This window comes from Phalacrocorax aristotelis, chromosome 2 (genome assembly GCF_949628215.1).
Source record: "Phalacrocorax aristotelis chromosome 2, bGulAri2.1, whole genome shotgun sequence".
Classification (NCBI taxonomy): domain Eukaryota; kingdom Metazoa; phylum Chordata; class Aves; order Suliformes; family Phalacrocoracidae; genus Phalacrocorax; species Phalacrocorax aristotelis.
The window spans coordinates 102011498-102031900 of NC_134277.1; the positions used below are offsets into that span (position 1 = coordinate 102011498).

A 20403-nucleotide genomic window follows, 5' to 3' on the forward strand; every position below is an offset into this window, starting at 1 on the left:
TTATACCAGGCATACGCTTAACTAGCAAAAAAGGCATACTTATTTTTATGACTCAGTATCTGCCCCAGTGAGATTCATGAAAGAGCATAGTATCAATTTCTAGAAGTATCGTCTTCTCAGTGTTCTCTGTCCTACTGTTTATTGATTAACCTTCACTGGCAAATTTGTACTTTCCATACATTCTAATTTCTTCTGCTTAGCCTTCAGATAATTAACATATAATGCCATCAACAAGAAATGGACCTGATGTAGAATCCTACACAGAAGTGTACCACTATGTTTGTCTCAATCCCTCTTTGAACCATGACATAGGCTCAAGCATCCACCCAATGTGTGCACTACAGGTAAGTGGAGATAATGACCTCACCTTTCAATTCTGCCCCAAAGTAAGTAATTAGAAATGTGCTTATATAATGGCTAAAGCAACATATCTGAAGAATGCTACAAAACACATTTCAAAGGACCCACCCTTTTGGAAAGAGGTAAACTCAAAAGCCTGATACCAAGAACCCTGGCAATATGACTCATATTATCCAGGATACTGTGTGTTACTTCCACACTCTTTCCTGTCCAGAACACAGGGAGGAAAATTAGTTACCCAGACAGAAAGTGCCAGAACACATGCAGAGGACACAAATGCAAGGTGGACAGAAAACACATAAAAAGGTAACCAGGTAACCATTTGAACACTAAGCATAGCTCTGCTTTAATACTGAAATCCCTTCAGTGTCCCTTGACTCTGCAGAATTGCTCTACCCTACTCTGAAAGCAGCAATGGGGTGTGGAATGAGAATGCAGCAAATACAGCTTTTAATATGCCCAACAGCTTTGTGAAAAAATTCATTAGAGGCTTCACAGAACTGCAAAGTAACTACATCAAGATGTCCTTTATTACTGTCCCAGATAACTGAAGATGCCTCTATTTCAACAAACTTCTCAAAGTATATTAACAATTAGAAACAAACAAAATTCTTGAGTATAATACCTCCCAGCTTCTAATGACCACGTTTTCATCTAGACCTTTCTAAGAGACCTGACATATTTATTATTAATAACCTTTATTAATAATCTTTATCCTCACTTGCAATGTAATTCTCTGGAAACGAGCCCCAGCTAAATCTTTCACACTCTGAGAATAATGTTCCTTCAATGGAGAAGTGACAGATATTTAACTGATATGAGAAACGTTAAGAGGACTACTGCATTTTGACTCGGCACTTTGGTTTGAAGTCAAACACTCCAGGATGGTCCTATACTGGCTGGCCTCTACAGTGCCACAGGGAGTGGATATTCCATGTGCCTTTCTCTATTTGACTGCACCTTCGTTCTCCCAGCTGGGACAGCAACTTCTTCAAAGACTGGCCCTTAATGCTATTCCTAAATATGTCATTTGGGAGCACAGATCTGATGACACTTCAATTCATGAGCCACTTCCAGCCATAAAACCTGACTTCCTTCAGTGCTAAACTCCCCTGTACTCTTAACAGAACTGTCTGATTGCTTGGAAACATACAGAAGAAATGAAATTACGTATACATCCTGGAGGGAAGGAAAGAAAAAATGATACTATATTCCAAAAGCATTATATCCTGGGTGGGGTTTCTTTGTCTTCTTTTACACATTTGAACCAAGAATTCAATAAAAGGGCAATAGCTCCATCCCATACAATAGGCATTTATGGGAGATATCATAATTGTTGGTACACTATTTCCCTCCCAACCTGAATTATCTTACGACCCCACTAAAAGATAGAGGAGAAAGTATTGCTTATAGGAGTGAAAGGAATTGGGGGTTATAATTAGACACGAGTTTGAATGGGAGTAGTTTCCTGGAACGTTCTTGTGTTTATCAGGCTGCTCAAAATAGCTTTCCCTTCAGCTCAGGAGATCCCTCTTCAGGGAGGAGATTCTCTGATGTCTTTCAGTATTCAGTTTTGCCTGAACTTTCCTTACACACCTGCTTATCACTGGGATGAGCTTCAGGACAACAGTAAGATGTTTGAGTTAATTGAATCTGATGGACAAAGTTCATTTTATTATCTGTGTTTCCTCTACAACAAACAGGCAACTTAATAACCTTGCATTACCTGTGCCACATGACGTAACACACTGTTTTCCCCCCAACCCGATTTGAGGCATATTGCCTGAGAATATGAAGCTGCTGGTGTAATAATGTTTCAATGACATTAGTCATGTCACTATTTGATTGCGAATCCTATTCTTGCTATAATAGACACTGTTGATTACTTCCTCACTTAAGGCCTTTTATAAACTGTTAGGCAATTGACTGCCATGATTAAAAAGGAACACCTGGTAAAACTGGAAACTGCACAGCTCTGAGAGGCAGCAGAGCCGTCTGTGATATAAGCATTTAAAAAAAAGTAACACCAATCAGCAGTCTTGAGCACTGACAGAACCAAGTTCTCACTTTCATTGGAGGCAAGGGTGGGGGGAGAAGTCCTCTGCCTCCAGCCCCTCACTTCCAAACAATCAGACCAATGGGCCTGTCAGCAAGTCACTACCCTGGCGTGGTCATCGTGCCTAAGGCTGGAACTGACTGCTCGATATCCAGAGAAGCCAGTGTTGGCTTTGCATGAGAGACAATCAAAAGCAGTATTTTTATGACTATTCTGCTATAGAGGACAACTAAATATTGTAATCATTCCACACACCCACACAGACAACCCTGGCAGACAGTTAATGAGTAAGCTGCTAACCCTTTTAAAAAGGCTAAGAATACCCTCTCATTAGTAAGGTCTTGTATTCTTAAATCTAATTACCACACGATTCCTAGGGTACATACACTTCAAAATACAAAGCCCCAAGCAACCTCCATGTGTTAGAACTGACCACACTATGCAGGAGAAGAAAGCGAAGCTATCTGCTCCATTTCTTCTCTTCGCGCCTCCCCAACATCGTATCTGCTTAGAGTTTCTAATTACAGTTATTTATGAAGAAATTGAGGTGCAATTGTATTCACTGAGTAACACCAGAAATCAGAGCTTCCCTACCACAAAATCTGACCTTCAGCCATTAGATTGTGATTCCACCTTATAACAACGTTTGCATGACAGCAGCATACCATACTTTTCAGCAAGTAGCTCTTCTAAGTCCTTTGGAAGTCAACTGCATGTCTAACTTGAGTAATTTTTGCTGGTCACTTATTCATATTTTAGATGCTAAACATTCCTGTGCTTTGTGGCTGTGGTGCTTCTAAGGGCAGCAACAGAGGGAGCCCTGTTGGTACCCAGTGCCAAGTTCATTTTACATAGCATTGTTAGCCGTCTGCTGCCAACCCAGGTCTGCAAAGTGAAGAACATTGCAAAGAAGAAGAACTGAAGAAAGGTAGAAGAACTATCCAACTTCTCCTGGGATATGCTCTGCCATTTATGTTCTACCATTGCTTGGGGCAGCCATACCTGAACTAGCTTTCATCTATTAGCTCCAATACCCTCCCACCTTGCTTTTCTGTCAAGGACATTCAAGCTAGCTGGGGCAATGCTCAAAGTATGTTTATTTAAGCACCTCCCTGAGGCATGGAAACACAGATATGCATGTTTCTCCTGATCACTGATGTGTAAACTCACCTATCCAGTAGCCCAGACCAGGCAGGGAGACACAGGAAACTTTCTTTACCCATATTTACTATCAATTACATAGTCTCATTCTCAACCCCTGCTCAACAGGCTAAACCCCAATTCTCGTTAACTCAAAATCTTGAAAAACGTGGTCTGTATTTCATAGAATCCTAGAACGGTTTGGGTTGGAAGGGACCTTTAATGGTCATCTAGTCCAACCCCCCTGCAGAGCGCAGGGACATCTTCAACTAGATCAGGTTGTTCAGAGCCCCGTCCAACCTGGCCTTGGATGTTTCCAGTGACAGGGCATCTACAACCTCTCTGGGCAACCTGTGCCAGTGTTTTACCACCCTTATCATAAAAAACTTCTTCCTTATATCTGGTCCAAATATAATATATTTAAAGGATCAAATAAGTGTATTTCCCCCACACCACACCCTGGAAGATAAAATTCCACCTAAACTCCAAAATATTTAAACTTCTTGATTTCAATGTTCCTTCTGCAGCTCACATTGCTTACACACTGGTCCAGCACTTGGGAGCCAAAGAAAAAGAGAGATGGCAGCATATGCAAGAGATGTACGTGCATGCCTAGACCCAGGGACTGCAGTTCCAAAGGGGAATCCTCTGCATCTCTCCAGAAAGCCAGAGCCACACCTAATAACACTGTGTCATGGACATCCCCTCCTGTGACCTGCCATGGGGGCAGTTCAGGGGAATATACTCCTCATGGCTGTAAGTCCTCGTACAGTGGCGCTGTAGAAACTATAGAACTATCAAAGTCTGAATTTCAGGAAACACTTTTTCATTGTTAGGGTGACAGAGCACTGGCACAGGTTGCTCAGAGATACTGTGGAGTCTCCATCCTTGGAGATATTCAAACACCATCTGGACATGGTCCTGGGCAACTGGCTATGGGTGGCGCTGCTTGAGCAGGGGGAGTGGATCAGATGACCTCCAAAGGTCCCTTCCCACTTCAACCATTTTGTGATTCTAAGCTGAAGGCTTTCATAAGGGCAAATTCAAGGTTATACCCTGCCACAGTTCACCCCAAATCACTTTTTGAAGATCACTTATTAAGTGCCCAACACATGCCAATGGCCCACAGAATTTACAAGTGAGACAAACAAACACATAGGGTATAATTAAGCACATATTCACTAACATCTTAATGCCCACCTGTCACAAACTATCATTAGAGCTGTCTCATGGAAAAGAGCCCTCCTGCCCCTCATATTTGTGTTTACAGTGGGGCATGGAGACTTCAACAACACGTGCAAGCCCCTTTCAGCTTTGTGACGCACAGGTGTCTAACCAGGGACAGCCCTTATAATCTCAATCAGAAGATGGCTCCCAAACCCCACCACTACAACGGCAGCATGGCAAAGCTTCAGAAGGACAGTTAACTTAGCATTTCATGCAGCTCTGCAGCAATCACACTTAAAGCTGAGACCAGGCAAAGCCCACGCGATTTCTGTTTAAAGCCGAGATTTGGTCTGGTAACTCAGTTCAGTCAACATTAAATGGGATTAAATAACATTTGTGATGGCCTTAAAGACGCCTATATTGTCTTCCTCCACAACACCCCAGACTACTACCGTCTCCTCACACCTGCTTGCACAGAGTGGTTGGCCACCCTCCTGGCCTCACCTCGCCCTCCTCTGCAGGGCCACCCAGTCCAGCTCTGGCAGAGCTGCTGTTCAGCAGCTTGCTGAACAAGCTGGGCAGAGCTTGCTTACATCTGCCTGTAAAAACATAATGTAGATATGTTCCAGCTAATCTTTTTGGAGAACGACATGGCCTCTACCAAAACAGCGACCTGAAATAGCCTTCTGGTCTGTTGAGATATGTAATAAACAACAAAGCAGTTACAGTCAAGAGACTCATTTTCGCACACTTTTTGTTCTTCCATACAGAGCAGCAGCTAAGGGAAATTCAAATACAGACAAGATGGACTGCACTGAGAGAAAACTAAGGGTTTGAATGTTTTCACTGAATTCCAGTAATACAAGCTTTCTTCCTGCTTAATTTTTTTTTTTTTTTTGAGAAATTTCTTGGAGGATTCAGAAAGGAGAACTGATATTTTTGGATGTGCAACTCTATGGCATGGGAAACCTTGGTAATCGGTTTCTTCTACATACAAAACCTGGAGAAGTGTGGTTACTACAGACCATCACATTCCACCTCCTTCTTTGTGAGCCCTTCATACTTGTTTTGGTTTTTATCTGCCTTGAGCATGAGGAGCTAAGGCTACTAATCTAACAGTCAACAGGAGTAACCACTGTTGCATGGGATGGCTGCTGCATTCTCCTCCTGCCCCCACCGAAACCCTGATGGTTCAACAGACAGTTAAAAATTGGGCCCAGAATACTGTTTGCCAAAGCCTGATGCCTTTCTGGCAGATCTTTATTTGCCATTTATTGAACTTGAACCACATAATCGGTTTCTTCTACATACAAAACCTGGAGAAGTGTGGGGTTTTTAATTGAATTGACTTGATTTTTGAAAGGCCCTTTTCCCACCACCCCTCCAGTTCAGTTCTGGTGTAAAGAGAAACAGCCAGTAACTTGTATTAACGATGAGGTCTGCAAATGCCCTGCTGTTACCAAACACGAATGCTCAGTTGCTAGCAATTTAGACAAATTAATTTCCTCTCTTGCCACAGGCCCTGTAAAACCAGCCAGCACGAAACACGTTGTTATTTTGGTAGCTTGCAAGTATCGTGTTTCTCAGAAAGCAAACAGGTCACTTCTCCAGTATATTTGTACTTTTTTTTTTTTTTTTTTTTTTTTTTACAACCGGCTATGCCTGTCTCCTACCGAGATGCTGGAGTACAAGTCTGCACTTCAAATCAGCTGAAGACATAGCTCACTCCACAGAAAACACAACAGTCCTTTTTGCTGTGCTTCAAAGGTGCATCTTAAGAGCTAAAACTGGCACGTGCTTCTAAGGAAGATTAAAAACAGCACAGAAAACTGCACTGAGTTTCATTCCCGTCTCTTTTCATCAAACCCTTTTCTGAGCCCTTATTTTTGTACTGGCTCAACAAGCAGCACAGCGGGTACCTCCCAGCCCTTCCTCTGGAGTCCCACCCACATTTGCAGAAGGAGAAAAAAAAAAAAGAAAATAAAGAAAACCAAACACTGTTAAAAGCTAGCCAATATTTACTAAGCCCGTCCTTGTCTTTGTCTGACAGCTTCTGCAGCCACCAGCCAGAAGAAACAAGGCGATTCCCCTGCTGTCACCTCTGCCTGGCTTTTAGGGAGCGAGCGGGGCGAGCTCCCTTCCCCCCAACAGGGAGGGCCGGAGGGGAAGCGGAAGAAATGAGGCTTTTAGCAGCCTTTTTCTGCCACCATCCCAGCCTTTTCGGAGACTCCCACCAGCTAGAGAAATCCCCACACTCCAGAGCGGAGGAGTGGAGCTGGCAGCCAGCTGCTTCCCTGAGCATCGCCTGCAGCTGCTCACATAAATATCCCCTCTGGGGCGAGGGCTGCCCGCAGGACCCCAGCCTCCGGCCGCGCACAGCTGCAGGGGGGGGGGTCACAGCCGTGCCGACACGGCGGTCTTAGCAACAGGGCAACAAAGAGCAGCCAGCTCACCGTCACCTCATTTCCTGCAGAAAATACTTACCCCAGTCTTTTTGGTTCAGGCTCTGCGGGGAGGGGAGCCTGCACCACCCACTACTCCAAGCACTGTCCTACATGAGAAGACCAGGGGAAGGGCAGAGGGAGTCTCCATGTTTGGCTTAAGTATTTGCAGGTGTTATGGCCATGGGGGGGCATATTTGTAAACCTCATGAGGGAATTTCAGTATGAATTTGGTTTCAGCAGCCTGCAGCTTCCAAGGAAGAAAGCTGAGTCAGAGGAACCGATATCATCCAACACTCAGCTCTGTTCAATGAAGCAAAAGCAATGCTAAGTCTCCAGCTCTGATACTGGCAATGAACATTGCTTCAATTATAATCCAACAGCTAGTAAAAACACATTCTTAGGCAGCTTTTATCAAAGAACTGATATTTTCAACAACAGGATTTCTTTGCCTGGGGATACTTAGGCCTTAAGACAGATTTACGGAAGATAAAAGGTTAAAGAAACTAAAGCCATTTATTCTAAAATAGTGGCCCCACTTTACATGAATTAGAGCACCCTTACATTTATACCTGCAGGCAATCTCCACCTTAATCTTTCTGACCCAGGAGAGTAGCAAGCACTCTGTTTGGAGGTCAGACTGATCCCAACCTGTTACATTTCCATACATCCCAGCACAGAGAAACCTGCCCGTATTGTGTCCTCAAGAGTACTATAGCAGGAACATGAGGTATTTTACCCAAAACACAGAGGAAGCAGTACTCTACAAAAATAGCTGCTCTGACCCATTCAAAGGCAAACCACACTGAATGATCTCAGACAGGAATTTAAAGACTTCAGTACACTGGAAAGGGCAGATGGGATTTAGTCAATAAACCAATTGTCAGGGCAGGATCTCAGTTTTATGATTCATCTAAAAATACCACATGCTGCTCAAAGACAGTAACCTGGACCCAGTTTGCCATGGACTTGAAAAGCATGACACAAGTGACAAAAGATTTTTAATAGGTACTTAGATTTCAAGCTCCATTTGTGTAACTACTTAGGGATGCAAACAATACCCAAGCCTCGGCAAAATCACTTTCTGGTCTGTCGTCGCTCCTAAGCTTGGAACAACCAACTGATGTGCAGTAATAAATGTGCAGGAAATAAAAGAGACAGTAATTGCCTTATGACTGTATTAGCAACTTGCTGACCTTTAAAAAAGGAGAAAGGAAAAAAACTCAACACACCCATGCTGAGGCCCGTTGAAGTGTTACCCACACAAAGATTTTCCTCAAGTTTCTGTGGAAGAGGCCTATGGTTTAGAGTAAATCAAGTACTAGGTTTTGCTGAGTGTGTCCCATACGTGCTGTTTATGCACAGCACAGACAGACAATATGCTGACAGGCTCTGATTTGTCACAAAAATAACTTCCTAACCACAAGAACAAAGAATAGACCATCCAGTTTCACAGCCATTTCAGAAGGCCAGCACAGATTTTCGCTCCTGACTCTAACAGGACAAAGATGGAGAAAGCCCTGGGCATGAACTCTCTCTTCTTAAATTCTCTGGCTCCTTGGCAGCATCGGAGGAGTCTCCCGCAGCCGAGACTGTCAGAGAAGGGGATATAAGCAGCCGGCAGCAGTGGGGAAAGGACCAGCAACACAGCCAGCAGCAGGGAAAGGCTTCACAAATATCTGCACAGCTGGGGAGAGACTTAGGAGCTGAACAAGGCTATCCTTGGTTAAAGTGTAAACAAATCTTAAATCTAAATCCTCCCAACAGGCTGACAAAGAGCTTTCCCCCTCAAAGCATCCTGCTGCCTATCTGCAGCGCAGGTAAGTTTTGTCAAACAGCTAGACACAAGATAATTTTAAAGCTATAGGGCTTATAATTATTTCATACAGCAAAGCAAAGCTATTATCAGTTAGAAAATGTAAATGGTAAAACATAAAACTACCCCAACGTTGTTCAGATTGGGGAGGGGGAGTCGTTTATCTCGCTTTTTTTCATCTAACCTTGTGTCAGAGAGAAAGCTCCTCCCAGGCTGTACCATGCACAAATGAAAGCAGCTTTCTCCGAGGAAAGCCACTAACGCTTTAGCAATGCTTTCCGAGCACAAAACCAGGCACGGACATTGTAAGAATACACAGCCAACTGCACGAAGGCATTTGCTCACCTGATTTTCCCATGATCAAGTGGTGGCTTTTTTTTTTTTTTTTAATTTCACCTGCTGCTTCCTCTCTTCACTGAGTGTCAGCACTAAGCGTCGGGGACAAAGCGTTCGCAATTTCAGCACAACTTCTTCAGTCGCCTGCGACCGCTGCCTGAGAAAACTCAGCAGCATGAGCCCGTTACCGCCCCTTCTTCAGCACTGGAGTAAGCCTGCCCATGCCTTATAAGGCATATGGACACTGTTGGTTTTTTTTTTTTTTTTTCTTAAAAAGATCCTGTTTAGGGTCAAGAGCTATTTATCCTCCACAGTAACCAAGCAGCTCCAAAACACCATATGGTTTCACATACCAATTTAGCTTAGTAATCACGGCTGTCTTCTGATAAGAGCAGGCTGTGAAAATAAATTCTGCTGACAAATAATTGTGCTGCCACAGCAGACATAATCCATGAAGTTAATTCATACAGCTAAATACTTGTTAGATTTTACCCAGTTACTGTACATGAAGTTGAAACAAGCAAGTGATAAGAAAGGTCAAAGTATAACTACGTTTTACGTCTAAAATAAATCACTTTCTGCACTGTTACAACATAACCTGTAGAAGGTATTAGTAAAACGCAGCATACGATTTTGCAGGTTAAACGGGAACTGTGCTGATGGTGTATTTCTGTAAAATGAGTTGGATGTGCGTATGCCTCATTTTATCTGTACAAGCACATTGTGCCACTGTTATCTTCACACTACATCGAAATGCCTCAAGCTAATCTGACAAATATTAACTACTTCACCTATGTCAAACAGGATACTTTAACTTCAGAAGTGCTGCAACTCTTCAAACAATAACTCAGTTACGTGTTTCCAACTTTCATCTTTTCATCACCACGAAAAATCCTCTGAAGTTAATGCTTCCCAATTTTTTACAATGCTTTTCAAAATTTCGAGGTTCTACTTGGTTTTGTGCCAAGTCTGCTGGCTCAGCAGGCTTTAGTTATTCTTTATCTACCTCTGGAGGCTGAGGTTCGTGGTAAGACAAAAAAAAGAAAACTCCCAAATAAAAAGAGGTAGGTTAAGGTTTTTTTTTTCTTTTTAAAAAGTAGTAGCTGCAGGTGGGGAAAGACATCCCTTCACCAACACACTTCTCCTCCTGAGGTTACCTCACTGGCAAGGCTGAAACACAGGTTGAGGGGGCGTCACTATCTAATAGCTGATGGGATCACTAAGAAGAGGTATGGAGGCAACGGAGTACCACCCAGAGGAGGAAACCACAGGGCGTGAGATCACACATGTCATTACAGCTGCCAGACACTTCCCTTCGCTGGTAGCAGGGCGGGCAGCGGAGCAGGAGGAAGAGGTCAGAGAAGGTGCAGAAGGAAATCTCTTCCCACTCCCTCTGCCTGGAGTGGCAGTAGTTGGCTGAGGAGCAGAGTGGAGAGCTGAAGCTGGTACTACAGAGCCCTTTATCTGGAGGCAAAGGCCTCCGTTTTATTTGCTTGCAGGAGTGAACAAACCATGGGCCAGTCTGTGAACCCTAGCCTCTAAAAATGCTCTGCTAAACTCGAAATACTGGGTTGTACTACTGCTAGGACATCCATCAATGCTCAGCAATACCCCCTGCCACCCTATGGCTGCAACAAGGAGTAGACGGGAATTAATTTGCATAGTTGGGAGTCTCTGGTATTCAAAATGTTCATTTATATCCTCATAGTTGATTGTTATATTTTATACTGTTTATGTTTTAGATCTTTATAATATTCAGCTGCATTATAAAGCAACATCCCCTTGGGACCTGGACTGTTACTAAGAAAACAGCATCAAGATCTTCAAAAGTGACCAGAGACACCTGCATGCCATTTTCGCAACATCCTGGGCAACCATAACTTGGAAAAGAGGGTTTCTCTGATCTGGCAAAAATCTAGTGTTACCTATAGGGAAAAAATTGTGCTTTTTCTGGTCAGAAAACAAGGAAATCAAAATCACTGCTTGGGCATGAAATGTGAAAAGTATCAGTACAAAGAAAATGTAATGAGTCATCAGAGACTGGAAAGCAATGTAAGCTGAGATACACAAAAATGAAGAAGAAGGAGGGAGCTGAGTTTTTTAGCATTTTAACATTACCTGCTGAAACTTCCATACTAACGAATATTGCTGATCTTATCAGATGGAAATTCGGAGGAAGTATGTACACTAATGATTAAGAATGTAATCAAGTCTTCAAAAATAATGAAAGTGATTAAACCAAAGCCACTGGTAGGGAAATTTGCAAACTGTAAATCATCACTATCCTTTTACCAGTTTCAGGTACTATCAAGTATACTGGAATCTAAGTGGAAACAAAGGGGATTTCCCATTTTGTTTATGGTGGATCAGAGCACCTCCAAATGCATGCTTGTTTAATTACTTCATGATTCTTTTACACAGAGAAAATACTAGGATGACATTAGTATTATCCAATAGTGGGCATTGGAAACTATCTTACAGAAACAGAAATGCCCTGACACAATCAGATCTGAGCCCAACATTCTGGACTTCTATAGCAACACCTACTAAACATTTCTGGAAAAGATGCAAAAAAAGCACAATGTGGATTGACTCATTTTCAATTGTTCCATCTTTCTGCTAAAAGGAAAACAACAAAAACAGCTGGCTAGAAAAAGTATCACTTAACTAGTAAAGACTGGTGTAATAAATGTTCTGCCTGGAAATAGATTATAAAGCACATAAGAAGGAAAAATGCAATTTGAAAGGAAGTGCTTGAATCATTACAATCAGGGAGTCAGAGATAATTCATCTGCAGTAGAGCTGTTTCATCTGCTTTCTGAAAATCTGTGGCTAAAATTTTGGTGTCAAACTGAGTATGTGGCATTCAGATGACCAAACAGATTCCTCCTTCTACCCTATACTCCCTTTTCTCCCAACAAAGCAAATCCATTTCACCCATCTACATCAACCGCTTCTCTTTACCTTGATGTGACTGACCCTAATGCTTGCAGTCTCATAACCTCCTCTGGTGCCACCATATATAAACCCACATCCTTTCCCTGCTTTGCTTTCCTGCCTCTTCTGGAAGCCTCCTGCACCTCTTCCCACCAGCAGTTTCTCTTTGCTGTCCCCCATCCTGCCCCATGCAACCTGCTGTTCATGTTGTCATCAGCCCTGGGTAGCCACAGGAATTTCTCCAGTGTCCCACAGGCTACCTCAGGGCATGTGGACCCAGGAAGGCCAGTGTGGTGGAAATGGCAGTGAGAAGTTCCAGGCCCACTTGGGATTGTGCTGCTGCCTGTTGTCTGACACAGCTTAGTCTTCACAGCCATGTGCTGACAGCCTCCTATATTTCTCCAATAGCTTCTGCCAGCCAGCCATATACAGCTGAATCTGTAGAAACTCACGACTAAACAGATGTCTTTTTGATAGAGCAAGAAACCCCAGGCAGACCCCAGGTTACCTCTTTCCTTCCCAGAGGTCTGCCTCCACACAGCTGAGTACCCATCTCCACCTGCCAAGAGAACTCACCTAAGCAGGACTCTCCATCAGCTACGTGTCTGTTGCGAGGGTCCCAGTAGCATCATGGATTTCAGCCTGCAGATTTCTGTTCCAGCAGCAGTGCAAGTGATGAAGTAACAGCTGGCCAGTTGCTGCCTATGCAGATCCCCAACTGCTTGCAGGCAGGTTCAGACACATTTAAGAAGGCCTGAGATGAACCTTTTCACAGGTGCATGCTCTGATGGGTCCAGCTGATGCAAATGCCTGTCCTCATTAATGTTCTGAATCATTAATTCATTCCATCAGTTGGTATGAATCAGGTAAAATTAGGTGCCCGCACAGACTGGGATAGACATATGACAACACTGTCATATGTAAGCCCGGCCAAGGAGGTGTGTACGCCTCCCAGCCTTCTTTTAAACACAACACAAAGCAGATTCTCCATAAGTCAAACCATGCATACAAAAAGTTTGTGAGCGATACTAAATGTAACAGATCTGTTCTCCCCAGAGACTCTAAACAAGTGACCCTAAGGACCAACAGTATTCACATATGAATATAAATACATCGTATACTAATAACATCATATATGGTGATAAGAACCATGAGTGAACAATAAAATTATGCACCAGACTATCAATCAACTAGAAAACTGCATATTGAGGTAAATGGAAAACAAGTAAAAAATGATGGCAGAACATTTGAGAATATTCTTCCTGTTCCAGTTTGGCCAGGCTTTGCTTGTGGGACCCAAACTGGTATTGCCATTCACCTGTAAATTAATCCAGTCTATGTAGCAGGTCACATAAAAATTAACATTAGCACAGTTGGAGATGTTAATTTTTCTTGCAAGAGGAGATATTCATGTCTGCCTTCTAGTGTGACCGTAACTCTCGGATGCTGAAGAAAATGAAAAGAACTGAGCTGAAAAGAACAAGAGTACAAAGGCAAGGCTATTCCTCTTGTTTCAGACTGTGCTGATACTGGCCGGCCACATCCACAAAGCCCTCATACAGAAAACATGAGACTGTCACTGCAGAGTAGTCATTGACTTTAACTTCTTCCTACACATTGCAAGATAAAAGTAGCGCATGATTAATCACCAACAAGAGTCTTAAGGGCTGGATTCAAAGCAAAGGCTTGGGAGATGAAACGTTGGATACTGTTGTCCAAAGGAGAGTGTAGCACAGGCACTGCCTTTCTCTCGAGAGGCTCAGCACCCTCCCAGCTGATGTTCTTCAGGCTCAGTCCTTGACCATCTAAATGTTTGAGAGCACAAGTACACAGATCTCACCAGAACAGGGCAGTGAAATGCCCACTTCAGCCTCAAGGCATTCCTCCACATGGGCCAAACTACTGGGGTTCTAGCTGCAGAAGAGAACCAGAGGAAAACCCTCAGCACAGTTGCTCTCAACTAGCTCCAAGCAGGAGCCTCCATAAGAAGCGTCGCTTCCCACCTCTGCAGATGCTCAGAGTGCTTCCCCTGCACCCTGCCATGGAGAAAGACACAGAGCTCCTATGGCTCCATAAGAGGCAGGGGCCAGCTCCTCAGGGTACAGAAGAGTAAAAGTAAAGAAAGGGAGGAGAGGGTACCCTGGAAGGACTTTTGGCACAAAAAAGTATTTGAGGGTATTCAAAAGCAAGAGAGTTTCTGACAGTGCTACAAAGTGTTACCTCTTTCCTCGAAGGCTGCGGTGGGCTGAACAGTACCTGGTACATGGTTCTAGGACACTTCACGGGCTCTCTGCTTCAGCACAGTACCTCAGGCTGAGGTTAAGCACCATTTTTTCCCACTGCTCTGTAGCTATGGAAAGAAAAGTTCAATGACAGCCCAGGTGAGCACAAATACACAAAGGAGTCAGATGACTAGGCCAGCTGCTGACCTCCAGTAGTGGTGTATCGATACATAAACACACTGACTCCGCAGCATCTGTGGTGTTGCCTTCCTGTGCACAGCCCTGCAATCTTCTACTTTTTGTATCAGATCCACATACGCAGTAACCTTTGTTTTAGCAAAGCCTCATCCTACTAACTGGAAGCACCTCCTGCTTAACAGCCACATATTTAGCCACTACATTAAAATACCCTTGTATATGAACCACTTTATGAGTCAGAAAGTAAATTTGAGCAGTTACTCATGAATGAGATCACACAATTATGATAGGTCATGAAAACACCATTTTAAGTGTTTAGAAGAAGACAAGAAAGTACATCCGATATTGGGATTAACTAGAGAAGAATCAAAGAAAGTGGCAGATTGTGGTACTGTTTAAATCTCTGATTTGCTTGTGCCTTGAATTACACAGGTAGTCCTGGCTTCCTGATCTCAAAAAGGATACAGCAGAAGCGGAAAAAGATCAGAGAAAGGCAACAAGGGTATGGAAGCTTCATGCGCAAAACAACAGGGCTTTGAGCAACCTGATCTATAGGAAAGTATCCCTGCCCATTGCTGGCGGGTTGGGACTAGATGATCTTTAAGATCCCTTCCAACCCAAACCATTCTATGATTTTGTGATTCTTCAGCCAAGGGAAGAGATCATGGAAAGGGAAATTACAGACATTACTACAAGATGATGAGCAACACAGATGGCTAATGACTGTTGACTGTGTCCTCCAATACAAGAATTAGAGGATATTAAAGGAAGTTTGCAGGAACAAGGTTCAGAAAAATGGATGCGATAGAGAAGGTGTTTTGGCAAGGAGCTTTTATTTTTCTGCAGGTTGCCTCTTGTCCCACCAGCAGATACTGCTGACAAGTGTCTGTCTACCTCTCCTTCACTCCCTCCCTTCAGGTATTTATACATGCCGATGAGATCCCCCCTGAGCCTTCTCTCCTCCAGGCTGAACAGTCCCAGCTCTCTCAGCCTCTCCTTGCAGAAGGTATTCCAGTCCCTTAATCACCTTTGTGGCCCTGCACTGGAGTCAATCCAGTACATCTGTATGGTTCTTGTACTGGCAAGCTCAGTAAAGACAGCCCAGTAAAGGCTGCCCAGTAAAGACTTACCAGTGAAGACTGAGGCACAGAAGGTATTGAGTACCTTGGCCTTTTCTGTGTCCTGCATCACCAGGCCCCCGCTGCATTCAACAGTGGGCCATGTTTTCCCTGGTCTTCCTTGTGCTGTTTATGTACTTGCAGAAGCCTTCCGTGTTGCCCTTCACATCCCTCACCAGATTCAAGTCCAGGTTGGCCTTGGCTTTCTTAACCCTATCCCTGCAAGATCAAACAGAGCTCTATCGTCCCACTGGGTCACCTGCCCCTGCTTCCATCTCCTGTACACTTCCTTATTATGTCTGAGTTCAGTTAGAAGGTCTATGTCTGTTCCTCCATGTCACTCCTCCATCATCTCCTCTCCAGCAGCTTTCCTACCTGACCTTTACGTCAGGCTCTTCTCTTCACAATTCCCCTGCATGAATTTCATTTCCATATGAGTGATCCATTCAAGTTCTCAAATATAAACTCCAGCACCATCACATCTGCATTCATCACACAGCTTTGGTTCAGTCTTTGTACTCCTGAAGAGTGCCATTTACCACCCTGGGGCTATGCCTGTCTTAGCAAGTAGTTCAGCACAGCAGAGGCAGATCTGTAAGGAGGAACCTGATGTTCAAGCCTAAACGTTTCATTGAGTTTCATCTTGACCTAAGACTAGCTCAAGGCCAGAAGCATGGTAGGAATACCTGACAGCAGCTGTAGCATGTCAAATAAATTCCTGGCGCAAGTCTCTGGCTACATTTGATCCAAAAAGAATCCATTTCACACCCAGAAACTGTTCCATGGTGTAAACTAATGAGTGCCAGAATGCCAACAGGTGGGCACTGGAATAGCATCTAGCCCTGCTTTCACTGATCTATTTCTATTGTTGATTCCGTGTCCTTCTCACAATTTCATCCACCTCACTTGGAACAGTCTTGACCTACCTCACTGGTACATGCAATGAGTTTGCAGCAGCACTGCACACCTACCTTGTTAGCTAACAACATCATAGTTGATTTTCCTTGCGCAAGATTTCTCTAGCATTACTGCTTTGTGTTTTCCTTCCTTTCATTACAAAACCACAATTAAATCAAGGAAAAGTCAAGCTAATAAATCCAGAAATAAAACATGATTTTTTGTGCAGTTATATAGTTTAGTACTTTTTCCCCCAATATTTTTTCCCTTAACGGTCTTCCAATAGATTGGATTTTAGAGGCAACAGGCACACTTCCAAAAAAAGTCCCAGCAACCACTGACACCAACAATGAGGGCACTGCTTATCACTAGCAGCTGAACCGTTGTATTGGAGTTGATAAACCATTGCTGGAGGTAGGCATCTGAGCAGGTCACCCAGCACACACACACCTCTGCAGTGACAAGATGCCTATTCCCAATGCCTACTTTTTTTGTTGTTCTTTCCCTCTATGCTTCCAATCAAATTGCGAAGCTGTCCCTGTAGAAGAAAGGGCTAATCAAAGCAGCATGAGGAAAACAGATGCTAATTCCATAGTAGGCATCTCCTGGGCTGCATGTCTCCCCAGTGACACTGCCAGGGAAAGTGAGTCCTGCCGGCACCCGGCTTTGCTTGCCTTCTCAGGGGGACGGCTGGGAGTAGAGGTGTGTCACCCCTCACCCCTGTGCTGGGACATCAGTGCTGGGGCTGGACTGTTTGGCTTGGCAGGGCTGATTCTTTTGCCAGAGCAGTCTAATGATCTGGCTAACTCTACCTGCAAGTCCTGATGCTTTTGTGAAAGAGGCAGTAACGGCGACCCAGCCCAGACTGTCCTTTCACAGTTCTTCTAGTACAGTTAAAGCCCCTCCTAAAACTGTGTACTTGGGAGTAGTGCGCCCTGAGGCAAAAAAAAATTCAAAAGCTCCTAAACTGTGAACAAATAACAAAATCGCATGTGTATGTCAGGTCTGTTGTGGATCTTCATTCGTACCCCCCAGTTCAGGGATCTTGCCCTCATCTGTTCATGCTGCTCAAAGCTCTGTCACCACAAGTTGAATGCCTTAGCATTTGCCCTGGCTTATCTCCTGGCTATGCTATTTGCTGCCTCTTCCATTCCTGCATGAGGCTCTTATCATTCCTTTTTTTCTTTTCTCTTTTTTGTATGAATCAATCTGAACCAGCTTTTCTGCCAGTTTGCAGTCCTCTGCAAACCTTTCAGATTGACTGATGTTCAGAGAAACATTTCAGATGCTCCTGTCACACTTAGTGCCAGCTCTCAGTTTTGAAGTCCTAGGATTGCGGGAATATCAACTATTGCTTTTTCTTTTTTTTAAAGGTTGGTTTCTAGACCACTTGCTTGTAAAGAAAATCCTGACAGCGTCACCTGTAAGAAACAGATGGCAATTAATTTATTTTTAAATAATGTAGGCATCAAGCTATTCTCCAGAAGCCTACAGTTTCTGAAAAGTGGGAGATGATAAATCAAATTAGAAACTTATCTTTTCTTTCTTCATTGATGCTCAGCGAGTGGTGGGGTTGTTGGTTTTTTTTTGTCTTAGCTGTTTCACTCAGAACCCTCTAACGGAATCCTTGCTAACATTCAGTTAATTTTCTTAGCTCTGTCAGCTCATTTATATACCTATATTTTCCACATATTTTAAAAGACTATTTGAGGTCCTGTATGGATAGGACATTTGACAGAAAACATCATATTTTATGACTATTTATGTAATTTTAATGTCTTTTTTTCTATTACTTAATCAAGAATTCCATCAAATAATGTGCAACCTTTATTAAAGTTGACAAAAATTAAATAACGTTTTCAGTCTTTCATGTGGATTTTAGACAGGATACTTTGGTTTCCCTATCTTCTCCTTTTGTCTGATGTAATTCTAAAGACATTATTTCGATTTTTCTTTTTCAAATTGTGTATCTACAGGTGACTGCATTCTGTCTCCCCAGCATTGTTCAGTACTGCCCGTGAGCAGTACCTTTTGTTTCCCTTAATTCGTTGCTTGTTACTTAGCACTTTGAAGGCATTGATCATCATGCATAATTTGACTACTACTTTTACTGTTTTGCCAAATCATAAAAATCACCAGCATTAAGTTTGTGAGGAGATAACCTCAAACAAAAAGGTAAAGAAAATTCCCCAAGCCTCTTAGAGATCAGCTGGAGCTGGAGTCCGCACTACCATCTTTAGGCTGTACTACCACCCACCGGCTTAAAGTAGAATCAACAAAGGCAGCGGAGTGGACAAAGCCTCTGCGCTGCTGTAGCAGCACAGCCTGCCCCAGTGACATTGCTCCTTCAAGGCTGTGAATCCCAAAAGCTGAAGACTCTCATTCCTGATGGATTTAGCTGCAGCGGCTAGAGAGATTACCAAACCCCATTATGGTGCAGCTAAACCTGACAGGGAATTTGGCTTTTCAAGGCACAGCTTCTGTCTGGGCATATGGGATTTTCTTGGTAGCTGGTCCAAGACTAGAATTTCTTTTTCCATGGAAATTCAGGGAGTTTAAAAGTATCATCACTTTAAAAAAATCTCTAAATGCCCCTCTTTTTTTGTGTGTAAGGGAACCTTAAAATACTTACCATTTTCAATGTAAAGTTCTCTTCATAGATGTAGATGCAAGCTATCTCGGCTCTTCTTTCTCATTCTAGGTGGTGTTTCACTCCAGATCACTCTCTACAGCTCAAGATCTTACTATTTGGAAACAGTTCCTGTGCAGGACAGAATCCAAATTAAACTTGCTACTGATTTCTTAGTGTTTCAGGTAAAACTACGTAACCTTGAAGGTTACTGTCAGCAGAAGTAATGAACTGCTATGGGTTTTGATAATGTCAACATAATCCAGTGCATCGTTAAATCTTTAAATAATTTATTATTTTATTTGGTCAGCTCGATCATCAAATCTGTTTCTTCTCATGTCAGTAATGTGCATCCTTCTATAATTTCTTTAGGCTTCCTAGCGCCTGCAGTAACAATGCTCAAGAGTGGAACAAAATGTCTAGGTCCAAAAATAATGAAATACAAATACCAATCTTTATGTGCCTACTTCAGGCATAGTTTGTCATGTAACTGAATATTTAGGTAAGACAGATCGCATTGATTTTTGTCCAGGAGCGATGAAAAATGTGGACCTCTAACATTCAGTCCATCCTGCGTTCCTTGTGAATGGAGCTTTTGTTATACATACACATACGTCTTACAGTAAACAGGTATCTTTCAGTAAGCCGCAGCATTAGTTTCAGTTAGACATTGCCTAAAAAATACCTGACTCTAAGAATATAAACATTTTTAGCATTATCTCTGTTAGGATAACCTCAACATTTCTGCTTCAGTCACAGAAGGTAAGTAGGATTTGTGTGTTGATATTAAACATTAGCTCATTTCATACACTCGATAACCAACCTTTAGCAGTAAACCTCATGTCTTGCTTTACATCAGTTCTATCTGAAGAGCTCTTCATGTTAAAAACAGATAATATAGTGCGACTGTTACTGGCTTCGTATCTTGGAACCCAATCAAGAGAAGGAATATAAACATTGTACAGAGAAAGATACAAGTACAGGTTTCTGGGCTTGTGACCATCAGTACCTGATTTTGATCGATTTTGAGATTTAGATTTCATTTGCAGCTGGCAAAAATAGTAAATATTGTGCTTAATTCATAAT

General features: G+C 42.9%; 1 protein-coding gene across 1 annotated transcript in view; it reads right to left on the bottom strand.

Annotated features, from left to right (window-relative positions):
* The window catches only part of GLIPR2 (GLI pathogenesis related 2), a 29573-nt gene extending 18966 nt beyond the window's left edge, over positions 1–10607 (bottom strand). The window contains 2 exon segments of the mRNA XM_075084533.1: positions 9326–9350; positions 9353–10607. Of these exon segments, the coding sequence (XP_074940634.1) occupies positions 9326–9350; positions 9353–9493 (166 nt within the window). The 5' untranslated portion in view covers positions 9494–10607.
* Between the last annotated feature and the right edge of the window lie 9796 nt (positions 10608–20403).